The sequence below is a fragment of the Stegastes partitus genome, unplaced genomic scaffold (assembly GCF_000690725.1).
Source record: "Stegastes partitus isolate 25-593 unplaced genomic scaffold, Stegastes_partitus-1.0.2 Scaffold30, whole genome shotgun sequence".
NCBI classification, from domain to species: domain Eukaryota; kingdom Metazoa; phylum Chordata; class Actinopteri; family Pomacentridae; genus Stegastes; species Stegastes partitus.
Genome location: NW_007577761.1, coordinates 1,070,352 through 1,095,837, shown reverse-complemented (window position 1 = coordinate 1,095,837; position 25,486 = coordinate 1,070,352). Strand labels below are relative to the sequence as shown.

General features: G+C 42.1%; 1 protein-coding gene across 1 annotated transcript in view; it reads right to left on the bottom strand.

Annotated features, from left to right (window-relative positions):
- Positions 1-10,656: 10,656 nt before the first annotated feature.
- Positions 10,657-25,486, bottom strand: part of pdgfra (platelet-derived growth factor receptor, alpha polypeptide) — an 18,698-nt gene continuing 3,868 nt past the window's right edge. Inside the window, exons 4-29 of the mRNA XM_008299324.1 lie at positions 24,961-25,221; positions 24,361-24,500; positions 23,297-23,459; positions 22,686-22,878; positions 22,039-22,154; positions 21,640-21,936; positions 21,284-21,550; positions 21,000-21,130; positions 20,718-20,886; positions 20,413-20,602; positions 20,155-20,270; positions 19,880-20,006; positions 19,565-19,761; positions 18,882-18,976; positions 18,334-18,466; positions 17,898-18,002; positions 17,080-17,190; positions 16,543-16,696; positions 15,660-15,820; positions 15,245-15,360; positions 14,579-14,701; positions 14,373-14,484; positions 14,184-14,283; positions 13,662-13,767; positions 12,632-12,867; positions 10,657-12,541 (exon numbers count right to left, since the gene is read on the bottom strand). Coding sequence (XP_008297546.1) covers positions 12,394-12,541; positions 12,632-12,867; positions 13,662-13,767; positions 14,184-14,283; positions 14,373-14,484; positions 14,579-14,701; positions 15,245-15,360; positions 15,660-15,820; positions 16,543-16,696; positions 17,080-17,190; positions 17,898-18,002; positions 18,334-18,466; positions 18,882-18,976; positions 19,565-19,761; positions 19,880-20,006; positions 20,155-20,270; positions 20,413-20,602; positions 20,718-20,886; positions 21,000-21,130; positions 21,284-21,550; positions 21,640-21,936; positions 22,039-22,154; positions 22,686-22,878; positions 23,297-23,459; positions 24,361-24,500; positions 24,961-25,221 — 4,067 coding nt within the window. The 3' untranslated portion in view covers positions 10,657-12,393. The remainder of the gene's footprint in view (positions 12,542-12,631; positions 12,868-13,661; positions 13,768-14,183; positions 14,284-14,372; positions 14,485-14,578; positions 14,702-15,244; positions 15,361-15,659; positions 15,821-16,542; positions 16,697-17,079; positions 17,191-17,897; positions 18,003-18,333; positions 18,467-18,881; positions 18,977-19,564; positions 19,762-19,879; positions 20,007-20,154; positions 20,271-20,412; positions 20,603-20,717; positions 20,887-20,999; positions 21,131-21,283; positions 21,551-21,639; positions 21,937-22,038; positions 22,155-22,685; positions 22,879-23,296; positions 23,460-24,360; positions 24,501-24,960; positions 25,222-25,486) is intronic.

The following is a 25,486-nucleotide window of genomic DNA, read 5'->3' as shown; positions in this document are numbered from 1 at the left end:
TTTCCTTCTCATATTTTTACATTGTCTACTTGCAGGTGTTTCTTAAGTTGTAGCATTTTGAGCTCTTTGGGACACTTTATTTAAACTTGCATCAAAGTCTGATGTGGGAACAGATGTTTTCTGTGGGGAGAATTTGAACGATATGCCTGCATTGATATGGTAATATTCCATTTAATTCACAGTAAAGCAGGAGTCACGCTTCTGTCAACAGGAGTTATGAGTAAAGCTTTTGCCAAATTTTGCATGACAGGATTTTTTTTTCATTGTAACAAATACCTCAGATTATGTCAGACTTGGGTGTTGTCTGTGCTGAATCACTGAAACTGCAGGTCGCTTTAAAACTGCCAACAACACATGACAGATGTATGCAGTTGTCACCATTATTTTCAGCCATTTGGGAGACAGATGCGCCTGGTGATTTCAAAGAGTTTATTTCTGTCAGTCAGGCATATGAAAAGAGTATGTGTGCCCCACTTACGCCTAAGGCTCCTACAGAGTACCAACACAGCCCACTGATCACATGCATGGAAGGGTGTCATCCCCAGGCCAAGGCCACAAACCAATAAGCGCATGACTACTACATCGGCTTGGTAGCATGCAAGTGCACTTTTGTCTGCACAGACGAGCAGACACACCACAGCAAAGATGCACACTGAAGTTACTGTAAGACATAAAAACAGTTTTTTGCAAAAAAAACAAACAGAACAGCCCTCACAAGTTGAAAAACAAGCCACAAGCACAATCGCTTTGAGTAAACATTGTTGTATCCAGGTCAAACCCTGGGGAAGCAATAAGAGGCACAGTGGTTGGAGCCCAAAGCTATTAAATACAGATGGGGAGCAGTTTAAGTGAAAAAATAAAATACATTGAAAATAATCATCACTCTGCCTGGAATTTCCAAGATGCATGTGTACGTTTGGAGAGGAAGGGGACGGGGGGAGATGTAGATGCCATCGGGGCTTGCTGCTTTGCAGACGTTTCAAAGCAGCAGAAACAGTCTGCTTGTTTCCATATGTATGGCTTCGGGGCAGGCAATTCAAAGAAATGTCCAGAATATGTCTATGCCTACGTCTACTGAAGATTCCTGTAAAAACATTTTCAGGTTATCCCAAAAGAGTACAATTATTCTGAACTGTTATTCAGCAAATACTGTAACATGAGGCCCTCTTGGTACATTAATGTTTAACTGTATGCGGTGCTGCTGCAGTGGAACTGTATAGCAGCGTGTCTTGTGTCGTCAGTCGTCACTACAGTCCAAGCAGTGCTCATCAAACCTGATCTTTTCGATTATACTCCCCCTGTATCGAGAATTAACATGATCTTACTGTACTGAGCTACATTAGCATTGACTCTGTTGGATTCCGAAGCTCTTTGAGATCCAGATTAAAAAATATGTCACATACAAGTTTGCTCTAGGGTACTATAATTCACTGTTTTTTATGGTTTAGTAAATCACAATTATCGCCCTTACAAAAATTGTGGCATGAAGTTATTGTTCCCTTATTTATGCCTGGGACTGTCCCTGGGAGTCAGAGACCCAGGCGCAGACAGAGAGCAGAGCACAACAGGATGAAGCTGTAATGTTAAACAAAATAATTCAATTGCAGGAGGGAATAAAGTTAAGGAATTCAAAAAATGCGAAAGGGGAAATGACATAGGAACTAGCGAAGTCTAAGTTGGGTCTGGATACAACAGTGAGTACTACAGGAACACTGGGAGAAATATACCAAGGAATTACAAAAGTATGGAAGACTACGGAAGCCTGGAAAGGACAATAAACGTGGTTCAAAAAACTATTGAAAATATCACAGACTTAATCTTACAAATTTGTTTTTAACCCAAGACAGGGAACTAACCAGAACCAAGTATTACAAGGTTTGGAACTTTTCAGGACCAAGGGGCAAATTACCGGAACACACAGAACCCAAGAATACCACTCTGACTGAAAAGTGCAGAAAACACACGCGACCGTTACACGGTAAAAACCAAACACTAACTCAGGACTTGGGAGTGCACCACTAAACAAGCTTTCCAATGTCGAAAGACAACAATAAAGCCCATGAACTGCAGAACTATCTAGTTGGATGGCAGCTGGAACAGGGAGAGCGGTCAGGGGTATGCGGGCAGATGAGGCGTGCAGGATGGCTTGAGGGATCCTTGAGTGGAGGTGCCAGATTACAGATCAATGGAGGTTGGTCAGAGATAAACCCGCGTCCAGACAGGAGGAGTGTGTGAGATGGCTTCAGCGAGAGGTCCAGACAGGGAATGACAGAGAGCTAAACAAAGGAGAAACTGGTTAGTGAGGGTAAGACAACACCAGAGCAAAGGAACAGTGGCCTGAGTTGACAAAGTGTACGAGGTGTGTCACAGAAGTTCCAGGACTGGTGTCACAAAAGATATATTTCAAACCCAAGCTACAAACTACGAGTTTTCCCCTTCAGACGATCAACCAGCACGTCTACAAAGAGATCCTGCTGCGTTTGCTTCGTTCAGTGCGCGAGAAGAGGCGAGAGTTGTGGCTGGACAAGTCGTGGCTGCTTCACCATGACAGCGTGCCTGCTCACAATGCCCTGAGCATCAGACAGTTCCTGGCTGAGAAGAATATTGCCGTGCTGGAGCAACCTCCCTACTCACCCCACCTGGCTCCGTGGGATTTTATCCCCTTCCTCAAGCTCAAGGGGGTCATCAAGGGGACCCGTTTTGAAGACGTGGACCACACTAAAATGGCTGTGACGACGGAGCTGCAGAAGATCACAGAAGAATCCTTCCAGGAGTGCATGGCAGCGTGGCAGAGAGGGCTGGGAACGTGGGTTAGACTCCAGGGGGATTACGTCAAAGGGGAACACTTGCAGTTTGTGTATGAAATATATCTTTTGTGACACCAGTCCTGAAACTTTTCTGACATACTTCATAGGGTGTACAACAGTCAGGCGTCCAGTAGTGATCTGAGCCCATCTTTTATCACAGGTGGGGACTGAGAGCAGGTGCGCCACTCCCTGCTGCAGGTGTCCTCATGCCTCACTTCACTCACACCCACATGGAGGAGAAAAGGAGGGAAACTGCAAACTAGGTGGAGATGGAGGGCATGACAGGGACAGTGACCTTCTGGGTAAATAGTCCAGCACATTTGCCACTGTCAAACCTGAAAATGTCAATTATACACAGTTTGGCATTGGGACTGACCAGTATCTTCAGTGTTTTCAATTAAAATTGGTTTTTAAAGCCAAAATCAACATAACTAATAATAAGCTACATCCTCCAATATTGACAGAAGAATTATTAGAGTTTAAAAACACGAAGAAACTGTTATCCAAATTAAACAGACTTTTATTAAACCAAGACACAACCATATCACTTCCCACACACAAATGGGAAAATGACCTACTGGTCAGTCCCAATGCCGATTACTGGTCCAAAAATACAAACCTACAGCTCATACAATATAAAGTCATCCACAGAACTCACCTCACCACACATAAAATACATAAAATGGGACTCACAGACACAGACATTTGCTCATCATGCACACTAAACACTGTTGACACCTACCATCATGCCATGTGGCTCTGTCCCCCGGTACAAGCTTTCTGGAAGGGGGTCGTGGAAAAAATGTCTGATCTCTTTGGATGCAGCCCTCCATTATCCCCCGCACTCTGTTTACTTGGAGACCTCACAGAAATTAACCCACCACCCAATAATACCAGACCAATACTTGTAGCCATAGCCACCGGCAAGAAGACTATACGCAGAAACTGGAAAACAAGACACAAACTCAGCACATCACACTGGCTTAACATCCTGGCAGAATACATATCTATGGAAAAAACCTCTGCCGCTCTCCAAGACCAAACTCATTATTTTGAAGCCACTTGGACCCTCTTCTTCTCAGAGCCCTACACCTGTTGCCTGTGAGCCCATGCCCCCAAACTGACAAATAATGTCTATGATTTTTTTTTTAATGATTTTTTTTGATGATTTTTTTTTCTTGTTTCCTTTTTCTTCAATTGCTTATTAGTTTTTCTGTATTTTCTTTATTTATATTTATTTTACATAAGGTTTTTCCCTTAAACTTAATACATTTTACTCATCCGTACAATCAAGCAACAGATTTCTCTGTCGTACATTCCAATCACTTGTGACCGATACTCCCTACTCCTGTTTCATTTGTGCTTATCCTTGCTAATTTTACTGGTATTATAGTTGTTGTTGTTGAAAGCAAATGTCCCTAAATTTCAACTGTAACCTTGAAACAGCAACTTTGCTCATTTTCTTCAAAACACTGAAAATGAAAAGGGATAAATAAATGGAACCACGGCTCATCCTGTGTGATTTATGAAACAGAAAACATGTTTTCTGACAAATATGAAGTTCTAGTTTGGTATCACTACTCAGCATCAGACATTTAGCCTTATGTAGACATGGGACTAATCAGAGCCTGTATGATGATGTGAAATCAGGAATTGATTCGAAAGAAAAACAGTGAAAAATGTAAGAAAACTTCTCAAATGGAGACGAGGGATGAAATAAAAGCCTGTATTTAAACAAATGTTGCCTTTATCTGAACTTTCTCGAACTGGGGGGAACATAAAGTGTTTATGGGAATGGAATATTTTGTACTAAGTAGTCAAGAAGCAAGATGTGGCCCAACAATCGTTCACTTGGTAACTTCAAATAATAAATAAAAAAGGAAATCACAAAAGTGCTGTTTGGAGTCCTGTCCTGCTTCAGCCTGGAGCCGTCTCATATGATTCCAGATAGCAAACTCTCATCAGAGTCATGAGTTAGCATGTTTTTTTGGCTCGCAGCAAGTTCCAAACAACGGGGCCTATGTGATTGCAGCTATAAATTAAGAAATTGAGATCAATGAGTTTTTGTTCCTTACAATTTATGTTTTCTATATATGTGTGAGTCCTTAGGGATTTTTAGGCTAAAGGTACTGTTTGCTGCTTATTTTCCTGACCTAAGGTGTCAAATCAATGGCAGTATCTTTCACTGTGACAGTGTTTTAATCTGGATACGATGATACCCCCCCCTCCTCCTCCGTTAAACAAAAAGCCGGGGAAGCGCACGCCGAGCAAGTCCCTCGGAGATAAAGCATGAAATGAGACACTGACCTCAAGCATGCACGGTGGCCAGGAGACAAATGTGTTTTCCAGCAGATCTGTCTAAACCCCCCGAAACGCTCTTGGACCTGCTCTCCCTGAGGAGCAGAGGATGGAGACCGAGCTGACGGCAACAAGGCGTCAAGTTTCACGAAGGAGACTGATGTTACATATCAAACAAACCAAAGAGATGGCTAATCTAATTGTCTCACACTCACTCGTGCAGCCAAATATATCAAAATCAGATTCCCTCTCACTCTGGCAAAGTAAAACATTATACAATCAAATTTCCCTCAATATCTCTCATGACTTATGATCTGGCAAGGTCTCGCTGAGTCTTTCCATATTGTTAAAAGAGATCTTTATTTGTCATGCTAAATCCAATCTAGTGTCCTCTTTTTCTTTTTTCCCAAAGCATTCGGTCGATTCACCACAGGCTATTGGCTTGTGCTTCCATATATTATGGTCTGTTCAGGCCTCCATTAACGACTAAAAGAAATTAACTGTTCTTGTGGAAAGGTAGACCCAATCAGAATAAGTCATATGAGTTCTTACGTAATGCCACACGCTTACTTGCGCAAAAGTTGTTTGTTTTTCTAACTGTGAGGGCATCAATTGACACAGTCTGACAGGGACCCGACCACTGCTATGCATGGACTGCTCTGAGTGGCTTTTTGAATTAGACCAAGAAGGGAAGCAAATGTGAGAAGCATATCTCCAGCATAGCAAATCATGTAATATGCTGACACAGCCACTAAAGTGATTCTCTATTCCTCCTCTCCCCTCAATGAGATGCTTATTTTGGTGAGCTAGATATATGTATGTTGTGGCCGTGACATTCATTGATTACACAGTTGCCTTCCTTTTTTTTCCTTCTCAAAACAGGTAAATCGTTACATTACGAGGTGAAGAGGTCAAAGTAAGGGTTATTATCAGGCAAGTAATGGTTACGGTGAGGGTGCAGGAAATGAACTGAAGTCAATGTAATGAGACAGGGAACTAAAAAAATGGGTGGTAGTAATCTCCAAAGGACTAATGTCTGACAAATGTACCCTTTTTAGCCATACTCGCGGCATATCTGCTGTCTGTTGACTGGTTAATCAGCAATTACAAGATGGTTGTCATAAAATTTTGTGCAATTCATGGCATGTTACCTCCAGCTGCTTTCGATCCAGCTTTTAATGTGCATTTTCAATTTGGCCAGAAATGTGATGTCAGGCTGTTTAGTGAAGTGGGTTGAAGACCTTTCCCCTACAAGCACAGTGCCAACTTCTAATGGTGCTAGAAGAGAATGAAGAGGATTAGTAAAGTTACTGAAGCTGAGTTTCTATTCAAATGAATCGTACACTTTAACAAATTTCCAGAAACATCTGCAATAGGTGGAGTAAGTGACATCTACTCACACTTTGGAAAGAAGGAGGCGAAACTATAAAAAACACAAATGCGTTCATCTGATTGAAAGCTTGGAGAAAGAGACTTGACAGTGAACATTTAGTGTTTTAAACAGTTATTATTACAACTACTCTGGAAAAGTCCTCATCCCATCATTTATCCCCAAAACCAGTTTCTTTTGCACATCAGATTGACCTTTTTATGAATATACCAAGTTTTCCATTTTTCCATTTCTCTCATGAGTAAACTTTTTTTTTCAATATTTGGGGATTCAAACTTTTTTTTTATTATTATTTTTTTTAGCACTTCAACTGTTTTTATGAAGCAGCAACCATCAGGGCTAAAAAATAAAGCCAAGAGCTACAGTTGCTCGAATGGCCACTTGAGGCAGCCTCCAACAGCGATGGCCATTTTAAAAAAGGTCAACTTTACAGCAGAAATAAACATGCTTACAGTCTGATAAAATAAAGTTTTGATCTCTACAGCTAATTTCTTCCTTTACTGAAATGGCACAGGGGGTGAATCTTTGTATAATTCATACATACATGCATAATTAGGGGGCTGTGGACTCTCTGTTTTGTTAATAAAAAATCTGACATTTCTTTTTCCTAAACATCTAAATTAATATTTGGCTAAAGAACCTGTAAGAGCTACATTTTATTTCCATGTAACTGAATTGTAAATTCCATCCATCCATTATCTATACACTGCTTGATCCTCACTAAGGTTGTGGGGGGCTGGAGTCTATCCCAGCTGACTTAGGGTGAAGGCAGGGGACACCCTGGACAGGTCACCAGTCTATCACAGGGCTACACTTAGAGACAGACAACCAAGCACACTCACATTCACTCCTATGGACTATTTAGAATCACCAATGAACCTGAACATGTTTTTTGACTTTGTGGGAGGAAGCCGGAGAACCCAGAGAGAACCCACGCTGCACGGGGAGAACATGGAAACTCCACGCAGAAATATTCCGGTGCCCCCACCAGGACGCGAACCGGCAACCGTCTAGCTGTGAGGCAACAGTGCTAACCAACTGCCCCATCTTGCAGCCCTGAATTGTAAATTGAATTTGTAAATTACAAACATAACAGAAGTAGATTCTGATCATCTATGTAAATCATTTGATAAATACAGCAGCTACGGAAAATTTTCAGTTATGTTATTGCTTAATGTTTACCACGGCGCGTTGCATCCATGACTCACATTTGGCAACGTCCAATGAAAGGCTTATTTGTTATCTTTATGGAGGGGATCTTTTCCTGCACACTACAAGCAACTTCATTTTTCTCTGAAACAAAGCCTCCTCTGTAGCCTTCTGGGAACCTTTTTTTTTCCTTATTTGGTTTTTAGTCAAATCACAATTCTAATTTTCTCCATATATTGTGCTGGTGTTATAGCAAATATTGTGGTAGGATCACTTGTTCCTTTTGCAAGCAGCTGCGAACAGACTCAAAATTCCAGATGCAAAAGTTCTTTTCATTTTTTGGCCCAAGTGTATATTCTTGCCATGAAAAATAAAACAAAACAACTTATAAAAAAAAACTGTTCAATGCACAAGTAGTTCATTTTGGCTGAGAAAAAAATAAATAAATAAAAATGTGCACATAAACCAAGTGTTGATCTGTAGCACACAACAGCCTAAAGCACATTGCTACTTGTCCATCCAGTCGAAGCTCCTCTGCGAACGCCCCTTGAAGTTCTATCCTTGGTTCGGAGCAGATATTGGCCTTGTTTTGTACCAGCACAGGTCTCCCTTCAGGCTTCAAACGTCTGAGTAAACAGAACAAACAAGGCGACACCTGTAAAAAAGACAGAATCAGTAAGAAAAAGCACCACCGGAGAGATTAAATGTTCTGTCAAGCAACAAATATCTGTAATTATGCAATTTATTGCTTTCTAATTACGGTTAATGCTGCTGTTAAACAGCATGTCATCAAATGGGATTTATTTGATTAAAGCTTGATTAAATTATTTCAAATGAACAGCATGTGTATCTTGGCTGTGAGAGAGATGCCACGCACAGCTGCACCTTCCTCACGCTACATCCTGGACACACACTGTTCAACGTATGTAGGGCATGACTGGATTAAGGAGGTCCACCCATATCTGCAGGTTCACATCATCAGTTTTACCTCTGGATCACAATGACTTCCCCTTTCACACACTTTATCTTGAATCCTGAGGACACCAGGCATTATCTGGATTACTACCTCCCTCTAGTGGAGCTCCAAGACAATGACAACGTTAGTGTCAGCAAATATAAGCTTTTCAGATGGTTTAACATATGCTCAGCATTCAACCACACAATCTACCGCCAAAGCACCGACAGTGAGACAACTGTGCAGCACATTAAATGATTTAAAACTTCTCCTTTTTCCTTTTTGGCAGTTTTGTTGGCCAGCTAGTTGGCATCCTCACTGAGAGACTAGAGTTTGCATTCGCTGAGCGGACTGCTTACACCACATACTGCATACAGTCAAAACATAATATTTCCTGCCAAAGATGACACTTATTCTATTTATCTGTGCCACTTAATTTGGCACGTGAGATGTTCGTCCTTTTGCAGGGTGGAGACGAGGTACATTTGCTCAAAATTGGTACTTAAGTACAGTTTTGAGGTTCTCGCACGTGATGTTTTTCATGTTATGCTGCTTTATAATTCTGCTTCAGTCTATTTCAGATGTCACGATTTCACCTGAGATCTGTTATTTTCAGGCTTCTGATATATATTTTAAAAAAAATACATGATATGTTTAGGAAATTGGTCGACTTGACAGCAATTTGAACCCAGAAATGTTGACTGCTCAACAAAGTTGGATGTTAGAAAAGTACAGTAAGGGTCCCCATCATTTAGAAACAGCCAGATGCTCACCTGCATATGTAGGATAATTTGCATCATTAGTGTCAATTAGTATAAGTACCTATATGGACAATATTTCATAAACCACTTATATGCACAATATTGGAGTGGTTTGGTGGTTACTGAGGATGCTAAGTCCCTCTATGACATTTTTCAAATTCAAATTTAAACCAGAAGTTGCTCTATTTCAACTCCCACAAGGCCAATTTTGAAAAAGTCTTATTCAATTTGAAGCTAATTTAAGTGCTTAACACACTGGACACTGCATTTCAGAATCAAGAGAGCTCAACATCATTGGTGTAAATGTTGAGACAGACAGTATTATTTCTTTGAATGTCTTATGTTCTGTTCAAATTTGTATTTCTTTTTTTTGTTTCACAACATAGTGTCATTAACCCGAGTCACTGTCTTCTCAGCTTGTAACTTGTGAGTTATCTGTACACATCCCTCCTCCATAACAACTATTTGTCATATCCTGTGTAAGTGATGTCTTTGGGGTGCTCAGTATTTTTGGGTTCACAAAAGGGTTACAGAGGCTGGCAAACAGAAAATGGCAAATTTAATCAGAATCATTGTCTTGCAAAACAGTGATTCTCAGCCTTGTAAGGTTGTGACGCCTTACAAACAACAATAATAATAATACCAAAAGGCTGCATGTCCTAGAGATCTCTTGACAGATTTCCATTTTAAACTTTGTAGATGGTTTCAATTAAAACTATTTGAGGCAACAAAAGCAAAGACGACAAAAAGATCTGTAAAACAACAGAAGCTTTCTCCTTTCTTGCCTGTTAGATTAACCTTAAGAACCTGTTGAGAGGGCAGAACCACTGGTGCCATATACAGTACAGTGTCAGTCACAGGGGACATCTAATTGTAGAAAATGTACTTTTACTTGATGTAGCAGCATTTTTACTTTACTACAGGATCTGGATATTTCTTCCACTATTGCTTGTTTGCACGTGCCAGTGTTTGTGTGGATTTGACGGATCACCTATAAAGGGAGAAAGCATTTTTCTTTCTACGGTTTTGTGATTTATATTGCAAATATATTACGCTGTCGGATATATAAACACATAAATATAGAATGATGAAAATACATAATGCATAAATATAAATGTAAAATACTCTCATTCTTCTTATCCAGGAATGTTGCATCTTCAGTCACGTCTTTGTGGACATCAGGGTTTTTTATTTGTCCATTTCCCCCCTATTCCATACAAACAAGCACTTTATAAATCATGTTCATTTATTACTGCTGGTGTTTCTGTGTGGCTGTGTAATACTTTAAAAAAGGGCTTTTTTTTTACATTATAAATCATTTATTGAAATATAAATCATCTGAATGTACATGATGTAAAATAATGGAACATAGTATTAAATCATCGTACTGGGTGTGATTACCTATTATTACAGATAGGGTACCGTCAACAACACATCACTCATCTGCAGCACAAACATTCACATCCACGCTGCTATAAACATCCAAGGCTTTTTTTTTCTTTTTTCTTTTCTTTTGTCTGTTAGCTCAGCCTGGCTAATTTGCTTGCAAACATCCAAAACAAAACGGAAGAAAAACAAAAAGGAAAGTGCAACAACTGATTGCAGTTTATATCACAGTCAATGGGAAGAGGCAGAGGCAGTGGCACAGCAGTTGGAAGATACGGAGGGCACAAACAGTCTACAGATAATTGATGTATGACATCAGATCGACATGAATCTCCAGTTCATCTAGTGTCTCGGTATAACTAGAACCTGCTAATAGACTTCAGGACAATAGATAAAATATGAGACAAGAGGACACAACCTTCTGGTAAAGCATTGAAATAATAACCTCCTTGTTTTTGGCCATAGTGACACATTTACTGACATGATTATCTTTCTTTGATCTCTTCTATTTCCATGCCTCTCGTATTCATGGATGCTAATTTAACTAAAACTACGGTAGTCAACTACCGTATTTTCTTGTTGGAAATAGGAAATATTTCCTTTCTTGTAATGGATTTGTCAAAAGCATCGGCTTCACCAGGGCAGATAAGGGTGCAGAAGCTTAATATGTGCTTACATAAAAATACTTGAGTGTTATCCCAATAATTCTCTCTTATAAAACAACTCTGGAGCTATTTACATTACAATCACACTTTGCTTGATAAAGCCCAAATGACAAACATGACTGAAGCCTTTATCGGGGATAAAAATGATTGCTTTTGTATTTGGGCAAAAAGGTAAGACGATGCAAAGATGCATGCAACTCAGAAGCTTTTTTCTTATAACCATTCAAACAGCTATGGTCGATATCTACTTGGTATTCACAAATAATACACGTTTACATAATGATGAAGTAAAAAAATAAATTTGAATTACTGCACGTACTTAACCGTTGAAGACATTATATGGTCATATACAAAAAAAAAATGCACATAGTCCAAATGTTGTGCTTTTTAATCCAAGTATTGCTACTGATTGTGCCAGCATCAGGTGCTTCTCTTGCGGCAGGTGAGGTTCGGAGTGAGTTTACCCGCCAATGCTGTTGCTAGTATTGGAATCATGTAGTTTAAATAGTGCATCTGTAGTGGTTAAATATACATCATATGAAAAATGTCCTGTGGTGTTCATTGCGAGTTGCTGACCGACATGTTTACTTCATCCCTTCTTGCTTATATTGCTGTTAAAGAATGCCCGATAGAATAAAGCTCTGCAAAATAAAAAGACAATCTCTTTATCTGTTTTATCTACAGGCTCGGTGGTTCTTTGAGTCCTTTCTTTGAGTCACGTCTTCAGCAATGCTCACCCGCTCCTCTAACCCAACTGGGGGCATTGTCCAGGGAGAGGTGATGGGTGTACTGTACGTCACCACAGACTCATGCAGACAGTGAAGTGGTTTTGTTCTGTCCTCTGAAGGGCGGGCAAAGATGGGGATGGCGGGGCTAGAGGGCTGACAGCAAAGTCTTTGGTTGATTTACAAGTCTTTCTCTAGTTTCCCTTGTCCTTGCAGCCCTTTTCCTTGCTGCTCCAGCTCCACAGGCTGGGCAGTTGTCACAGAAAGCTGTCCTCCACCAGGTCACTACAGTCCAGACACATCTCGTCCAGCAGCGTGATGTCCTCCAGAGTCTCACCCTCACGCTTAGCGAAAGTAGAGCTGCTGGAGCCTGTCTCGATGGCGCTCTCTTCAGACGTTTGAGAACTGCGAGGGCCGAGAAAAAAAGCACGAGTTAATTCCATCTGTGGTGTGATACAGTATAATTCAGTAGAAGAAGATGATTGGTCCATTTACCTGTGTCTGTTCCTCTTTCCATATTCTTCGTCAGATATTGGGTCCAGGTCTGGCAGAGGAATGATGTAGCCGCTGTCGGAGCTCAGCCGCTGCTCGTCGAAACCGCTTTCCCTGTCCTTCAGCTTGCCCTGGTTCTTGTACGTGATGCCGATGTAGTCCTCGTCATTTTCCATGCACACGCGAGTAACAGCGGGATGGTCACTCTTCAGGAACTCATGGTTCACCCTCTCATAATGCTGCACAAGACAGACAGACACAAAACAAATTAGATGCAGTTAGATGGTGGAAATCTAAACACATCACATTGATCTTGCTGCATGGAACCAATGATGATACGGCAAAATCTTTACGAGTAGAAGCACAGATTAAATGACGCTCTACAGAACCACAGCAGTGGAGGTAGCAGTGTGGTACGAGAGTGTGTGATCACTAGCTGTGTCGCCAGCTGGATGGTGCGATCCAAACTGAAAATCACAGATCCCATGAAAGCCTGAGGTGCTAAAAAAGAGCTGGTCCCACCTCCTCTGCCGCCAGCCATTAAAACGGCGAGGAAGGCAGAGGTAAAGCCGTTTTGATGTGCCATGTGTGGTGTGGAGTTTAATGGGGTAATTAAGGTTGGGTGGTGGAGGCGAGAACTGGGGCTGCGTCATTACCTAGACTGAGACCAGCCACTCTGACAGCCAGCTGCAGCATTTGCACTCTAATCACTTGTAGGTTTGTGTTTTAAAGAATCATAGTGAGCCTGCAGAAACACTCCTAATGTAGACACAGAGGAAGTCGAGGGGGTTTTAAATGAACAGCTTGCTACTTTAAGACTGTATTTAAATTATGTTCAACCTGTACTTTGCTTCGCCAAATGATACTTAAATAGCCAATAAACAGCCAGAAAATGAAGAAAAAAAAAAAAAGACAAGAACAGAATGTCCAACTACGGGGTAAAGAATGAGGTAAACTGAGGTGGTAAATTTAAAAAGCAGGTGTTATGAATGTGCAGAGGTCTGAGGACATGAGAGGTCACAAGGAGACTCACCCTCTTGTAGCTGGAGGGGAGCAAAGAAGCCACATTTTCACTCAGACCCAGGAAAGAAGGCCTCTTCTCTGGCTCACTGTTCCAGCACTTCATCATCATCTCATACCTGAAAAGCAAAAACAGGCAATGTCACTACAGATACGGTACAACCTGTCCTGCGCCTTGTAATTTTGATGTGATTGATGTCAGAACAAACTGTTCTGAGTTTACAGCCCAATGCATTCCTCATTTTACATCAGGGGTGGGCAACCCTGGTCCTCAAGGGCCACAGTCCTGCATGTTTTAGATGTTTCCCTCTTCCAATACACCTGATTCAAATGATCAGCTCATCATCAAGCTCTGCAGAAGCCTGATAACGATCCTGATCATTTGAATCAGGTGTGTTGGAAGAGGGAAACATCTAAAACATGCAGGATTGTGGCCCTCGAGGACCAGGGTTGCCCACCCCTGTTTTACATGACAAGAGGGAAGCGTTGGATAAAACACAATAACAGCATAACCATCCTGTGAGGGATCACGTACACATCATGTGGTGCATGCTCTGGTTTTGACATCCTGTATCCACTCTTGATCTTGTTGTAGAAGCTTGAGTCTACCACCATCCCTGGGTATGGGGTGCCACCTTCAGACAAAGACATATTCTTATGAGTTTACTGATATACTTGGATTTCAGGCATTTATTTTCCTGAAAAGAATTTTGCAGAGGCTCACCTAAGGAGAATATCTCCCAGAGGAGGATGCCGTAGGACCAAACATCACTGAGAGTAGTGTACAGGTTGTCAAAAATACTTTCTGGTGCCATCCACTTCACTGGCAGAAAAGTCTGTGTAATAACAGAGAGGACATTTTCAATCAAAACCCTTATGAAGAACTGCAGCATGTTTAAGGAATAATATGATATATGACGAAAGACTTACACTCCCTTTGGAGACATAGTTGTTGTCATGCATGATGTCTCTGGCCAGTCCAAAGTCACAGATCTTCACTATCTTGCCCTGAGAGAGCAGGACATTCCTGGCTGCGAGATCCCGATGCACACACTGTTAACAGAGAGATTAAGCAAAGTTAGCAGCTCAATGCATGGTACAGTTGTTTTTCATTCTCATTCCCATCCATTCTCAAACCAACACATTCTGCTCCCACAGCTACTGACTACATCTATTTCTGTGTCTATTTCAATTCAGCCAAGTTCATTTTTAATGCTGTTTCATATTGCTTTATAAAGCATAGCCTTTGTGTAAACATGCCAGTTGGAGGGATGGCTGTGACCACTGGATATTTAGGGATAATAACTATGAAGCTGAATGAATAGCTTCTGGCTGCAGCATGTCCCTGCCTGGTAATTCTAACTCTGGCTGTGCTGCTACTATATTCAGCCCCTGGCCTCTCTCCTGAGTGGGCTCAGCAGTCTTCACGGGACTGCTTATCACACAACCGCTGATTTCCTCAGTCCCCCCTTGGCCGGCACGACTGTCATCATATAGGACACAGCATAAAATCTACAACCTGCCATTAGTGCAGTGGGAAGCAGGGGAATGTGAGGTTGTAGATCTGTGGAAAAACAACCAACTTTTAAAACTTACATTTTTGGAAGCGAGGAATTCCATTCCTTTGGCCACCTGGTAGGTGAAGCTAAGCAGGTCGGTGGTGGTGAGGCCTTCATTCATCTCGTCGGACAGCAGGTTGTCCATCTCGCACTCTGGTTTGGAAAACACATGCGCACACAATGAGGCGGTCCTCGAGTATATGTTCATCATGTATTGTAAATATAGTACTGCCTGCTCAAACCTGGCTTTTACTAATGGCAGGGAGAAACCTGGCATTATTATGCATGTGCTACAATTATCCTCTCCATGTAATTACAGGGCTGTACCAGTCCTAAATTCTGACAAGGGTGTACCCCTCAACCAACACTGACTCAAATCCAACGCCAAGGCCAAGCGAGTACAAACCAGTAACTCTGAGGACAGGGAGAAGAGGAAGAGCGAAAGTGCCTACCACTCGAGCCTTTCTGCGAGGGTGGATGGTCGTAGTTAGACCGCTGGATGTCTGTGTACTTGGAGGCGTTGCTCATCTCCAGCATGGGCACATACTGAGTGTTGTCAGCCTGCTTCATATCCATATAGTCTCCTTTACTCTCGAAGGACAGGATCACATAACTGTGAGCAAAAACAGGTGAGCAATGCTGTTAGCGATGACAGGTTGTGGGACTTAATGAGGCATGTAACCTGGTGAGAACACATTGAATCTATACGTCAATCAGTCAGTCCCCTATTGTGTGTATTTCACTGTGTGTGTGTGTGTGTGTCCTCAAATCCTCTCCCTCCCTCTGGCTGAGGTTGGAGGAAGATGTGGTTGAGGCTAACATGGTAGCCAGGATTAAATTATGTTATGGTCATTCTGAGGTGTGGTCACTGTGAGTCATCCATCAACACAGATGAGGCTCAAAGAGCGAGGGAGAGAGAGGGCTGCTGTTTCACCATGAACATTTGGGCAGACACAATTAACAGGTACCTCCACAGCAATGAAATTAGGCTGAAAGCTGAGACCACTTTTGACTGCGATCTGATTAGGCGAAGACGCCAGGCGATCTCCTCAACCATGGACAAAATGGTGATAGAGTTACCGATTAGGGGGCAGAGGGAGAGTGTGAGTGTGGGTTGTGGGTGAGACAATTGTTGTAAATGGTGTGCTGTAAATGGCTGTTTGAGATTGGAGAAAGTATATTCAAATGTGTTTGTTTTTGTCATTTTGCAACCATGATAATTATTAGAACAACCCGCAAAATATCAGGAAATTCCTACTAAATTCAGGGGATTAAAGAAAAAAAAAAACATTGACATGAAAATGCACACGTTTATGCTTAGAAACAATGTTGTACCTCCTGCTGCTCTCATCTGCAGGGTTGATTCCAAAGATATCCAGCTCTTTTTTATTTTTCTCTGGGTTCAGGCTGAGGAAGTTCTCCCTATTCTTGTGCAGATAGTTGACCAGGTCCCCGTAGAAGCAGTACTCAGTGATAATGTAGATAGGGCCTGGGAACAACACAGCAGATAAAGTCATGCATCGGCGTCAGTCTGCAGGCTAATCTTATCAGAGGCTCGTAAAGGCTAAAAGCACAGTGAAGAGGGCAAGCCTCCACTTTCCCATAAAAGGCCTATTAAAATACCACACCCACCAAGAGCTGAGGCAGGGCTGTCAATCTTTTTTGGCTGTTACAGCTGTAAATGTCTACAACTGCCAAATCAGAATGAGTGCTTGTGTGTGCTTGTTTGTGGGCGTTATTGTGTGTGTCTTTGTAAGCAGTGACAAAATTACATGGGAGAGGCAACAATGGTTATTCTAAACTGTTATTATACAGCCAGTGAGCGAGTGAGTGTGTTTTTGTATCACCCATTTGTGTGTGTTTATTATTCACCTGATTTGGTGCATGCTCCCAGAAGGTTCACAATGTTGAGATGAGGTCCAAGATGAGTCATGATCTTCAGTTCAGACATCAGGGCCTGTTTCTCACTAGATCTTGCTGTGGCTGGAAGAAGATAAAGCAGCCATGACTATCACTGCACACAATCAAACCACCGACAACCAACCAATCACACATCAGTCATTCATACTGTGGAAATTGTTTTGTATTTTTACAACTTTTTCTTTGGCATATTTTTCTTCTGGTGCTCCCACAGGTACCACATTCTATATCAATAAGATCTACTGCCATATTTAGTGTTGCTCTACCTAAATCTATCTGTCAGTGTTTTTTTTGGTAATTTCTAATATTAAACCGCTTAGGAGCCCTAATCATATTTTGTGCCACTGATTGATTTTAGTATTACAGTGTTCTATGAGCTTATTAATTATGACAGTATCTTCAAAGTCGTCCAACTCCCCAGATTTATGAGAAACTAGCACCATTAAAAGCATGCCAAGTAAGTTATTGACAGCTTCCTATCACTGATGTACTTTGACACTACAAGAAACCTAAAATGTGAAAATTCTCCAGAAAGTTTGAAATGGATATTGAAGATAACAATCCTCTAACCATGCAATGTACACTGAATTGAACTTTTTTTCTGTGCTTCACTTCACAGTTTGAAAACTTTGATTTACTGTTTTGAAGTAGTATTAATAGCTGTTGTCCTTTAACTGGTCCTCATAACTAATGTGTATCACTGTTGTAATGTCAGTGACTGGCAGCGACATGGCTTAAAAGCCTTGTCAATTGTAATCTGTTAAACTCACGTTTCAGCATTTTCACTGCCACCTTCATGACAGGTTGAGAGCGGCTGAGTCCATAGGCGGTACCTTCTACCACTTTCCCAAAGGCTCCAGAACCAAGGATACGACCTGAGAAACACAAGAAAGCAAGAAATGCTCAATTATCTAGGAACAAAAACAAAAGAAACTGTGTAAACACAGCCACAGAAATGCATCCATGCACTTTGGATGCTTGTGCTTTCTCAGCTGTGACTCTTTCAATGACTGAATGTCCCCTTGATCACTGAGTCAAACCAAATCCCAGCCAGCAAAACCTCACTGCCCAATCCAGATTAGTTTATCACAGCCTCACTTCAAAGACGGAGTGAGACATCCTGGCTGGAACATCCCTGCAGGGAGGCTGCAGAGCCACCAGCAGGAGACTACAGCGTTAGCACATTGAAAATGACAGTTAGCTCACCGAGCACAAGTCTGTCACGGGGAAACTCCCATCTAGAGTCATAAGGAAGCTGCATGGGATCCACATAGATGTACTCATGGCCATCTGGGCTCACGGACTCTATGACCCTCCAGCGGATCTCGTACCGTGGTTTCTGGAAGACAGAGAACATGTTAAAAACAAGTAATTAAACTTCAAAATGTCAAAGTAAGTCCTTCGACTAACTACATGGTTTCTTATTTGGATCATTTGCTCTGAGCCTTGCAAAATACACCCAGAAATGTAGTTTTATTTAATGGCTCAAAATAAATTTTTTCATAATTTGCATGTGAGTCGACTGGCTTTTAAGCAGGCAGGGCACCAAAGTAAACTAAAATGTGTAGCCTCTCATATTGTACATTAAGAATCTTATAACTCATACTGAAAACAATATGAAATTTTAGGCTTTATCTTGCAAGGCTAGTTTTCTCCCAAAACAAGTTTTGCAACACTTAATATAAATGCCGAAACTGAGGAAATGAGTGAGCAGGTGAAAAGTGGGAATAAATGTCAAATGATCACAACAATACCTGTTTCCAGATAACAACCAAGACAATGAGTGAGATGATGACAATGACCAGGAGCACCAGCACAGCAGCAGCTACAGTCAGCTCAGGATGAGGGCCTGTTTCGGGGGGACAGTCAGTGGTCACATAGATTAGATGGAGAATGGCTTTATCACATGTGTGTCACACAGCTGCTGAAATGCCTTCAATGTAGTACACTGGATGAGTTGCGCAAGAAATATCCTCTGTCAGGTTTAAGAGATAGTTAAATCCATAGGGTGTCCAGATTACTAGGCCCCAAAAGGTATGCTGGAAAGATAACATGGAAGTGGGGGCTGGGGGAGGAGGCCAGGCATTGGTTTAACGGGGAGGCTGAAGTTGTAAAGCTCATCTGGAAGGACCAAATGGCCTAACGATCTCTGGCCTCCCTGAATTAGCTGTCACATTAAGAGCTCTTCCTCGTAGCCTGCTATCAGCTGTCTCACCAAACACTCATCAGCTGACAGCTGCTGCAACACTGACAGCACTAACTCCCCCTGACCACAGACCCCTACAAAGCCTGTCGCACCCCGAGTGTCAGAAATGGAAGGAACTTTGGACGCAACAAGGTGAAAACAACAACGTCAAATGTCAATTCAAAGCTGGGTCAAAAAAAAAAAAGAAAGTCACTTCAGAGGATGTGATGAAATGCGTTGGTGTGTTCTTACCATTGGACACCAGTTTGACCTCCCTGCTGACGGCAGCCATTTCGTTCCTGGCCAGGCAGCGCACTGCCAGTGTGCTTTCCAGATGACCAAACATGACCTGGCTCTCCAGGTTACTGTCTTCATCAAAGTGCGAGTCCATTGTGATCTCTGTGGAGTTGGCAGGGAGGGGCACCCAAGCAGACGAGTCATTGGCACAACTGGACGGCAAAAAAAAGGAAGAGAGAAACACAACCAAATCAATGAATGCATGTCGTGACTGCATGTACATAGATAGGTACAATTTTTTGTTGGCCCAGATGAATGTTATGAACTTACTGCTTGATGTTCTTGCAGACAAACCACTCCACCACAGGAGTGGGCTGCCCTCTCGTAATGCAAACCACAGACTGGCCTGTGGCTGAACCATGGTGGATGTCCATTAGGTCCACAATGACTGCAGGCACTGTAACACAGTCCGACAAACGGGGTAAGCATAGCAGTGTTTGTAAAGTTGAGAGAAAGATGGACTGGAACTGAAGCTAAAAGTTTGTCAGAGCAATATCCAAGCAAAATAAGTATGATGAATGGCTTGGGGAATTCCTCTTCCTTACCTTTGACCTCCAGCATTAAGCTGGCGTCACGACTTTGGTTTCCATTCTCCACTCGGATGGTGTAGTTCCCGCTGTCCTCCTCTTTGGCCCGAATCAGGGTGAGAACACTCATGTAGCTGCACAGAACAACACAAGAAACAGCAATAACTATGGAGAGTCCTAGATGTTCACAGTGGCACTAAACCCTAATTAGAGGCCCAGTTGATGTGTGGGAATGTTTGAGGTTGTCATTAGCTCTGCTGTCATTAGCAGACTCACCTGGTCTCACTGATCTGCCGGAGGCTGGTGGAGATCTCCGCTGTCACATCACTGAGTGGGATGCCGTCTTTCAGCCAAGTGACACGGGCACTAGGAAAGCAGCTGATTTGAGCCCTGAACTCCCGGACTTCATCAAGTTCTGCAGATTCATATTCTTGGAACTCCGGCTGGATGGACATAAACTCACTTGCTGTTAAGAAAGAAGAGAGTTCGACAGATCAGCAGAGACTCATCACTAAAAGAAGGAAAGACTATAAAAGGCCATGTGATGTTTATTGTAGATAAACAAAATCAACATGTTTTACCGAAAACTCGAACAGCTACTTGTTTCGTCTGGCTCTCATTACTCATAATATCTGTGATGGAGCAAGAGTAAATGCCGCTGTCTTTGGTTGAGGCTTGTGGGATTGTCAAGGTGTAAAGAATCTCCTGATCCCTCTTGTTCTCATGCACGGTTTTAATTGCACGATTAGCCTGTTAAACAAAAAGGATCATCAGGCACTTTGAGTTACAAACCACCTTTCAACCAAAACACACATCAAGTTAAAATTGTCTTTTGTGCTGCATAGAATGATTTGTGCCCTCACCAGTTTTCCAGGGTATTTCCAGTGGTCTTCCAGAATCTCAGATCCTCGAGCCACACACGTGACAATGATTGTCTCTCCTACGAGCAGAGCTGTCCTTTTGGCTTTCAGCTCAACATGCAGTGCAGCACCACCTGAGATACAACAACTGATATTGGTAATATGCTCATATCAGGGCACAGATGCACCAAACAAAAAACATGAAGCAGACAGTTGAGGTCTTAAATGTAAAATGTCCCTTTTTTGAGTGATTTAACTGACATTTTAAATATTCAGAAAACACACACCTGTCCACCCATGGACGATGTATTCCCCACTGTAGTGTTCTTCTCCGTTTATGAGGGCCTTACAGACATAGGTTCCAGCCGTGAATACTCCCAAAGCACCCCTTTTACTGTCATAAACACTAGGCACTGGCTTCTGGGTGTCAACATTAATCAGGGTCACGTTAGCACTCGGATCAGACACCCGACACTGGATCTCCATCTCCTCGTGGTCGGACAGGACATGGTTTCCAAAAGGTAACGGTGATGGTACGAAGGGAACATTAGGATCTGTGATGGAATGAAACAAAGCTGTCAGACGAGAAAATAAAGTCAAATAATAAAAACTAACCCGCTCGACGTTGCTGTGAAGCCCATACCTGGCACATAGATGTAGATGCTGCTGTCGTCTGTATCCTCAGTGGTATTTCTACTGTAGAAGCATGTGTAGTAACCAGTGTGCATTGCTGTGGCACTGTCCACAGTGATGGTGGTGACAAACAAACCGCTGTTGTCCTCCTGCGTTTGTGCGGGCACATCCAGTGGCGTTTCCCAGGCCAGTTTTGCCTCTCCGCGACATGTCAATGTAAAAGGAGTGTGGAGGGGAATCACCATCTCCTCTTTCTCTGGCAGCAGCACAGGAGCTGAGGATGGTGGGATCAACGCTGCAGCAGTGGCTGAAAAAAAAAGACACACACAATGCTCAGTCGGAGATTATCTATCTATCTATCTATCTATCTATCTATCTATCTATCTATCTATCTGTCTATCTATCTTACCTTTCACTTTGAGGATAAAGGAGAACTGAGCAGTTCGAGAGCCACTACTGGCAGTGATGCTATAATTTCCATTATCTTTCTCCAGAGGCTGTCGTAATGTCAGAATGCTCTGATACCTGTGAGAACAAAATAAAGAAAACACCGTTGTTACTTCAAGGAACATGTTGACATTTTAGGAAATTTGATTTCTTGAAGGGAGGCAAATGACAAAATTGACACCACTCTCACACCTGTATACTAAATATGGAGCTTCAGTTACCGGCCACTAGCTTAGCATACATAGGGGAAAACAGTTAGTTTGTATCTGCAGCTTTCTGCTACATGCAACTTTAAAGCTCACTGGTATGTCATTTATTTGATTGAAAGTCTAAAATCGACCTTTTCTGGTTTTATGGTAGGTTATATTTTGGACATTTCCTCTAGAAAGCTACTGTCCCAGCCATAACTTCCAGTAAAACTGAAAATTTGTTATTTTAATTCTCCAGTTTTTGCACCAACCATAGCTAAAAGGCCCCAACTTCAAACCAGATATGAAGGCTAACCCCTTTTATTTACAACATACATTTATACCTAGAAACTGTTGTCAGAGCTGAAAAGTAGAAGTCATGCCTCTTAATGTCACAATAAAACATAATCTGTACTCTCACCGATTTCCTTCAACGTGGGTAGTTCTGATGACAATATAGTAATTCCCTGGTAAGGCTTTGCCGTCTTTATGCCATATCACTTTGGGTGGCGGGTACGCATCAATGAGGATGGTAAACTCTGTCTCCTCTAAAATGCTGACAAACTCTGTTCCGAGAATCCCGCTGTGGTCCAGAGTCACAAAGGAATTCTCCTCTACATGAGAAACAGAGAATTAGAAAAGGATTATCAGTAGATGAAAACTGGTAACAGAATCAGCAAATTAAAAACTGAGCTACAGTAGAGCAAAGGAACAACTGGATGGAGGCAGAGTGAGGTCTGAGGTGAAATGAAGGCCTGACACACATCTGGTGAAGCCATCCCATAAAACACAGTAGCTGATGTTGAAAGCAGAGGTGAAGCTTTATGGTCGGATAGTAGAAAATGACTTCCACACACCACGAAAAGCACCTTGTGCACATATGTGAAACTATAGATAATTTAACTGAATGATGATGAGAATATTAAACATATATAAGTGACTGTGAGTCAGGAGTTCGACCACTTATACTATTACAGTTTTACTGAAAAATCACTAAAGGTATCCAAGAAAGATTTTTGGAGGAAGACTTACCAAAGACGGTCACAGACACACTGCTGACTCTGACATCACCGCTGACTTTGTTGGTGATGGAGCACTCATAGGTGCCACTGTCCTCAGAGGTGGCTTTTGTGATACTGAGGGTGTAGACGACCTGGTCAGGTAAAGCCTGTTTTATCTGATCTGCTTCTGCAGCCTAAAAGAACAGAAGAACAGTATAGATTTAGGATTCTCCTCATCAGAGTAAAAAAATACACCTTGGTAATAAGATATTTGAATATTGCAACTCCCAGTGTTTTTCCATTTTACAGGTACAGTTTATCCGAAACTGTGCGTCGTGCTGCTGAAGGCTAATGGTTAAAACACTTGCTAGGCCACAGGAGATAAATCAGGATCACAGAGCCTTTTAAAAGCCTGTAATTGCAGCTGAGACCAAAACCAGGAGTCAGGAGTCCTGCGTTCCTAGCCTGACCATCTCTGGAAAAGGACTTAAAGGAATCCCATGCAGAAAAACTGCCAACATGCTGCATCGATTACGAATCTGAATATAAATATAAACAAACATAAATTGTGCATGAAACTCTTTCAGATCATTGTAAATAACACTTCAAAAGCATAAAATGTTGAGCTGGCTGTCATGTGCAGACAGCATCTGTCCTACATGTCTCAAAGTCACAGGGGTCACGGGATTTACTATCCTTTTCTGTCCCGTCTTTTGAACTTCCTCCTTCCCTCAAGCCATTTGTCCAGAACTCTGCAGTCAGAGTGTTTGGCGTTGACTTAACTGCCACAGTGAGCAGTTGGGCTGACATCCTCACAGTAAAGACACAACATTCAGTTGCTGCTTTCCTAACACATACTTTGTAACCACTAAGGACCGTCCTCTGAGCTATATTCCACTTGCCACTGCTAGGTTTGAGTCCAAAACCATTATCCGCTTATTTAAGGCTACGGTGCTGCTGGGTAGGAAATGACATGGAAATATGACAAGGGCTTTAAAGAAATAGAACTGGACTAACAAGACAGGCGGATGAAGCCATATAGACGACTAAATTGAAACTTTAGGAAACACAGAGAGGAAAGCGGTTGTGTCTTGCCTGTTTTTTAGGATGAAGCCACTGCTGTTCGAAGCCCAGGCCGGGGGGACCGATGCAAGTGATGAAGAAAGGCTGTCCTACCGTCACTGTTTCATCACTGGCTTTCACTTCCACGTCAAAGTCCTCCACATCCTCAGGAGCTACAGGGGGACCACCAGAGAGCAGATATCAGCACTGCCATCTCACAGGTCCCCAGATACTGAAAACTTGATTACCATGACCTCACTTATCCCAGAGTAGTGGCTCAGTAAGTCGTCATTACTCACTCACACATACATAGAGAGTGAAAACAGGCATGTTAAGTCATCCCCCCTCTAATAATGGCATAATGTCATGGCTCTCATGCAGTGAGATCACCCCGTGGTAAACAGATGATGGAACCTAGTGTTTCCAGCTGTGTAGTTATTCTTTCATAAAATCTTTATTCTGTCACTTTAGTGTCATAATAGCTCTTAATCATTCTAATTTCAAAAAGAATTTAAAAAAACACATTTTTGTTGCATGCGGTAAAGATCCAGAAAAACTCTGGGATCTTTTCATAAAACACACCCACATGATTCAAGACTATATTACACTACGTCTGTATTTGCTTCAACTTACCTTCAACTCTCACGGTGTAAATGGCACTGGTGACTGTCTGGCCGTTTATAGTGGTTTCACACTGGTACTGCCCAGGAGAGAGGTTTCCAAAGAAACCCATCTTATTGTCGTAGAAGGCAGGCATCTCCTCTCCACTGGGGACGCTCCTCAAGACGACGTGAGAGTCCGGGTGAGATACACGACAGGAGATGGCAACACCAGACGCTTCCATGGGCACAACCAGGTTGTTGGGCATCTCAGGCACAAATGGAGCATGAGGATCTGGGTGTCCAAAGACAAGATTTGTTATATTTAATTTTAAAACAGGTCAAGAGCTCATAGTTGGCCTGATCTGTTCTTGTCTACACTATGCTCCTTTAAAGTGAAACCGCCTTTACCTTTAGAAAGAAGTAACGTACTATTACTCATCCAAATGAATAGTTGAATTTATAACCAAGAACATTTCTTAATATATTATGCTCAGAGATTTTGCTGCTACAGCTTTACTTGACTTGTTAGGACCATTCACTGATGGTAGGTAATGCTG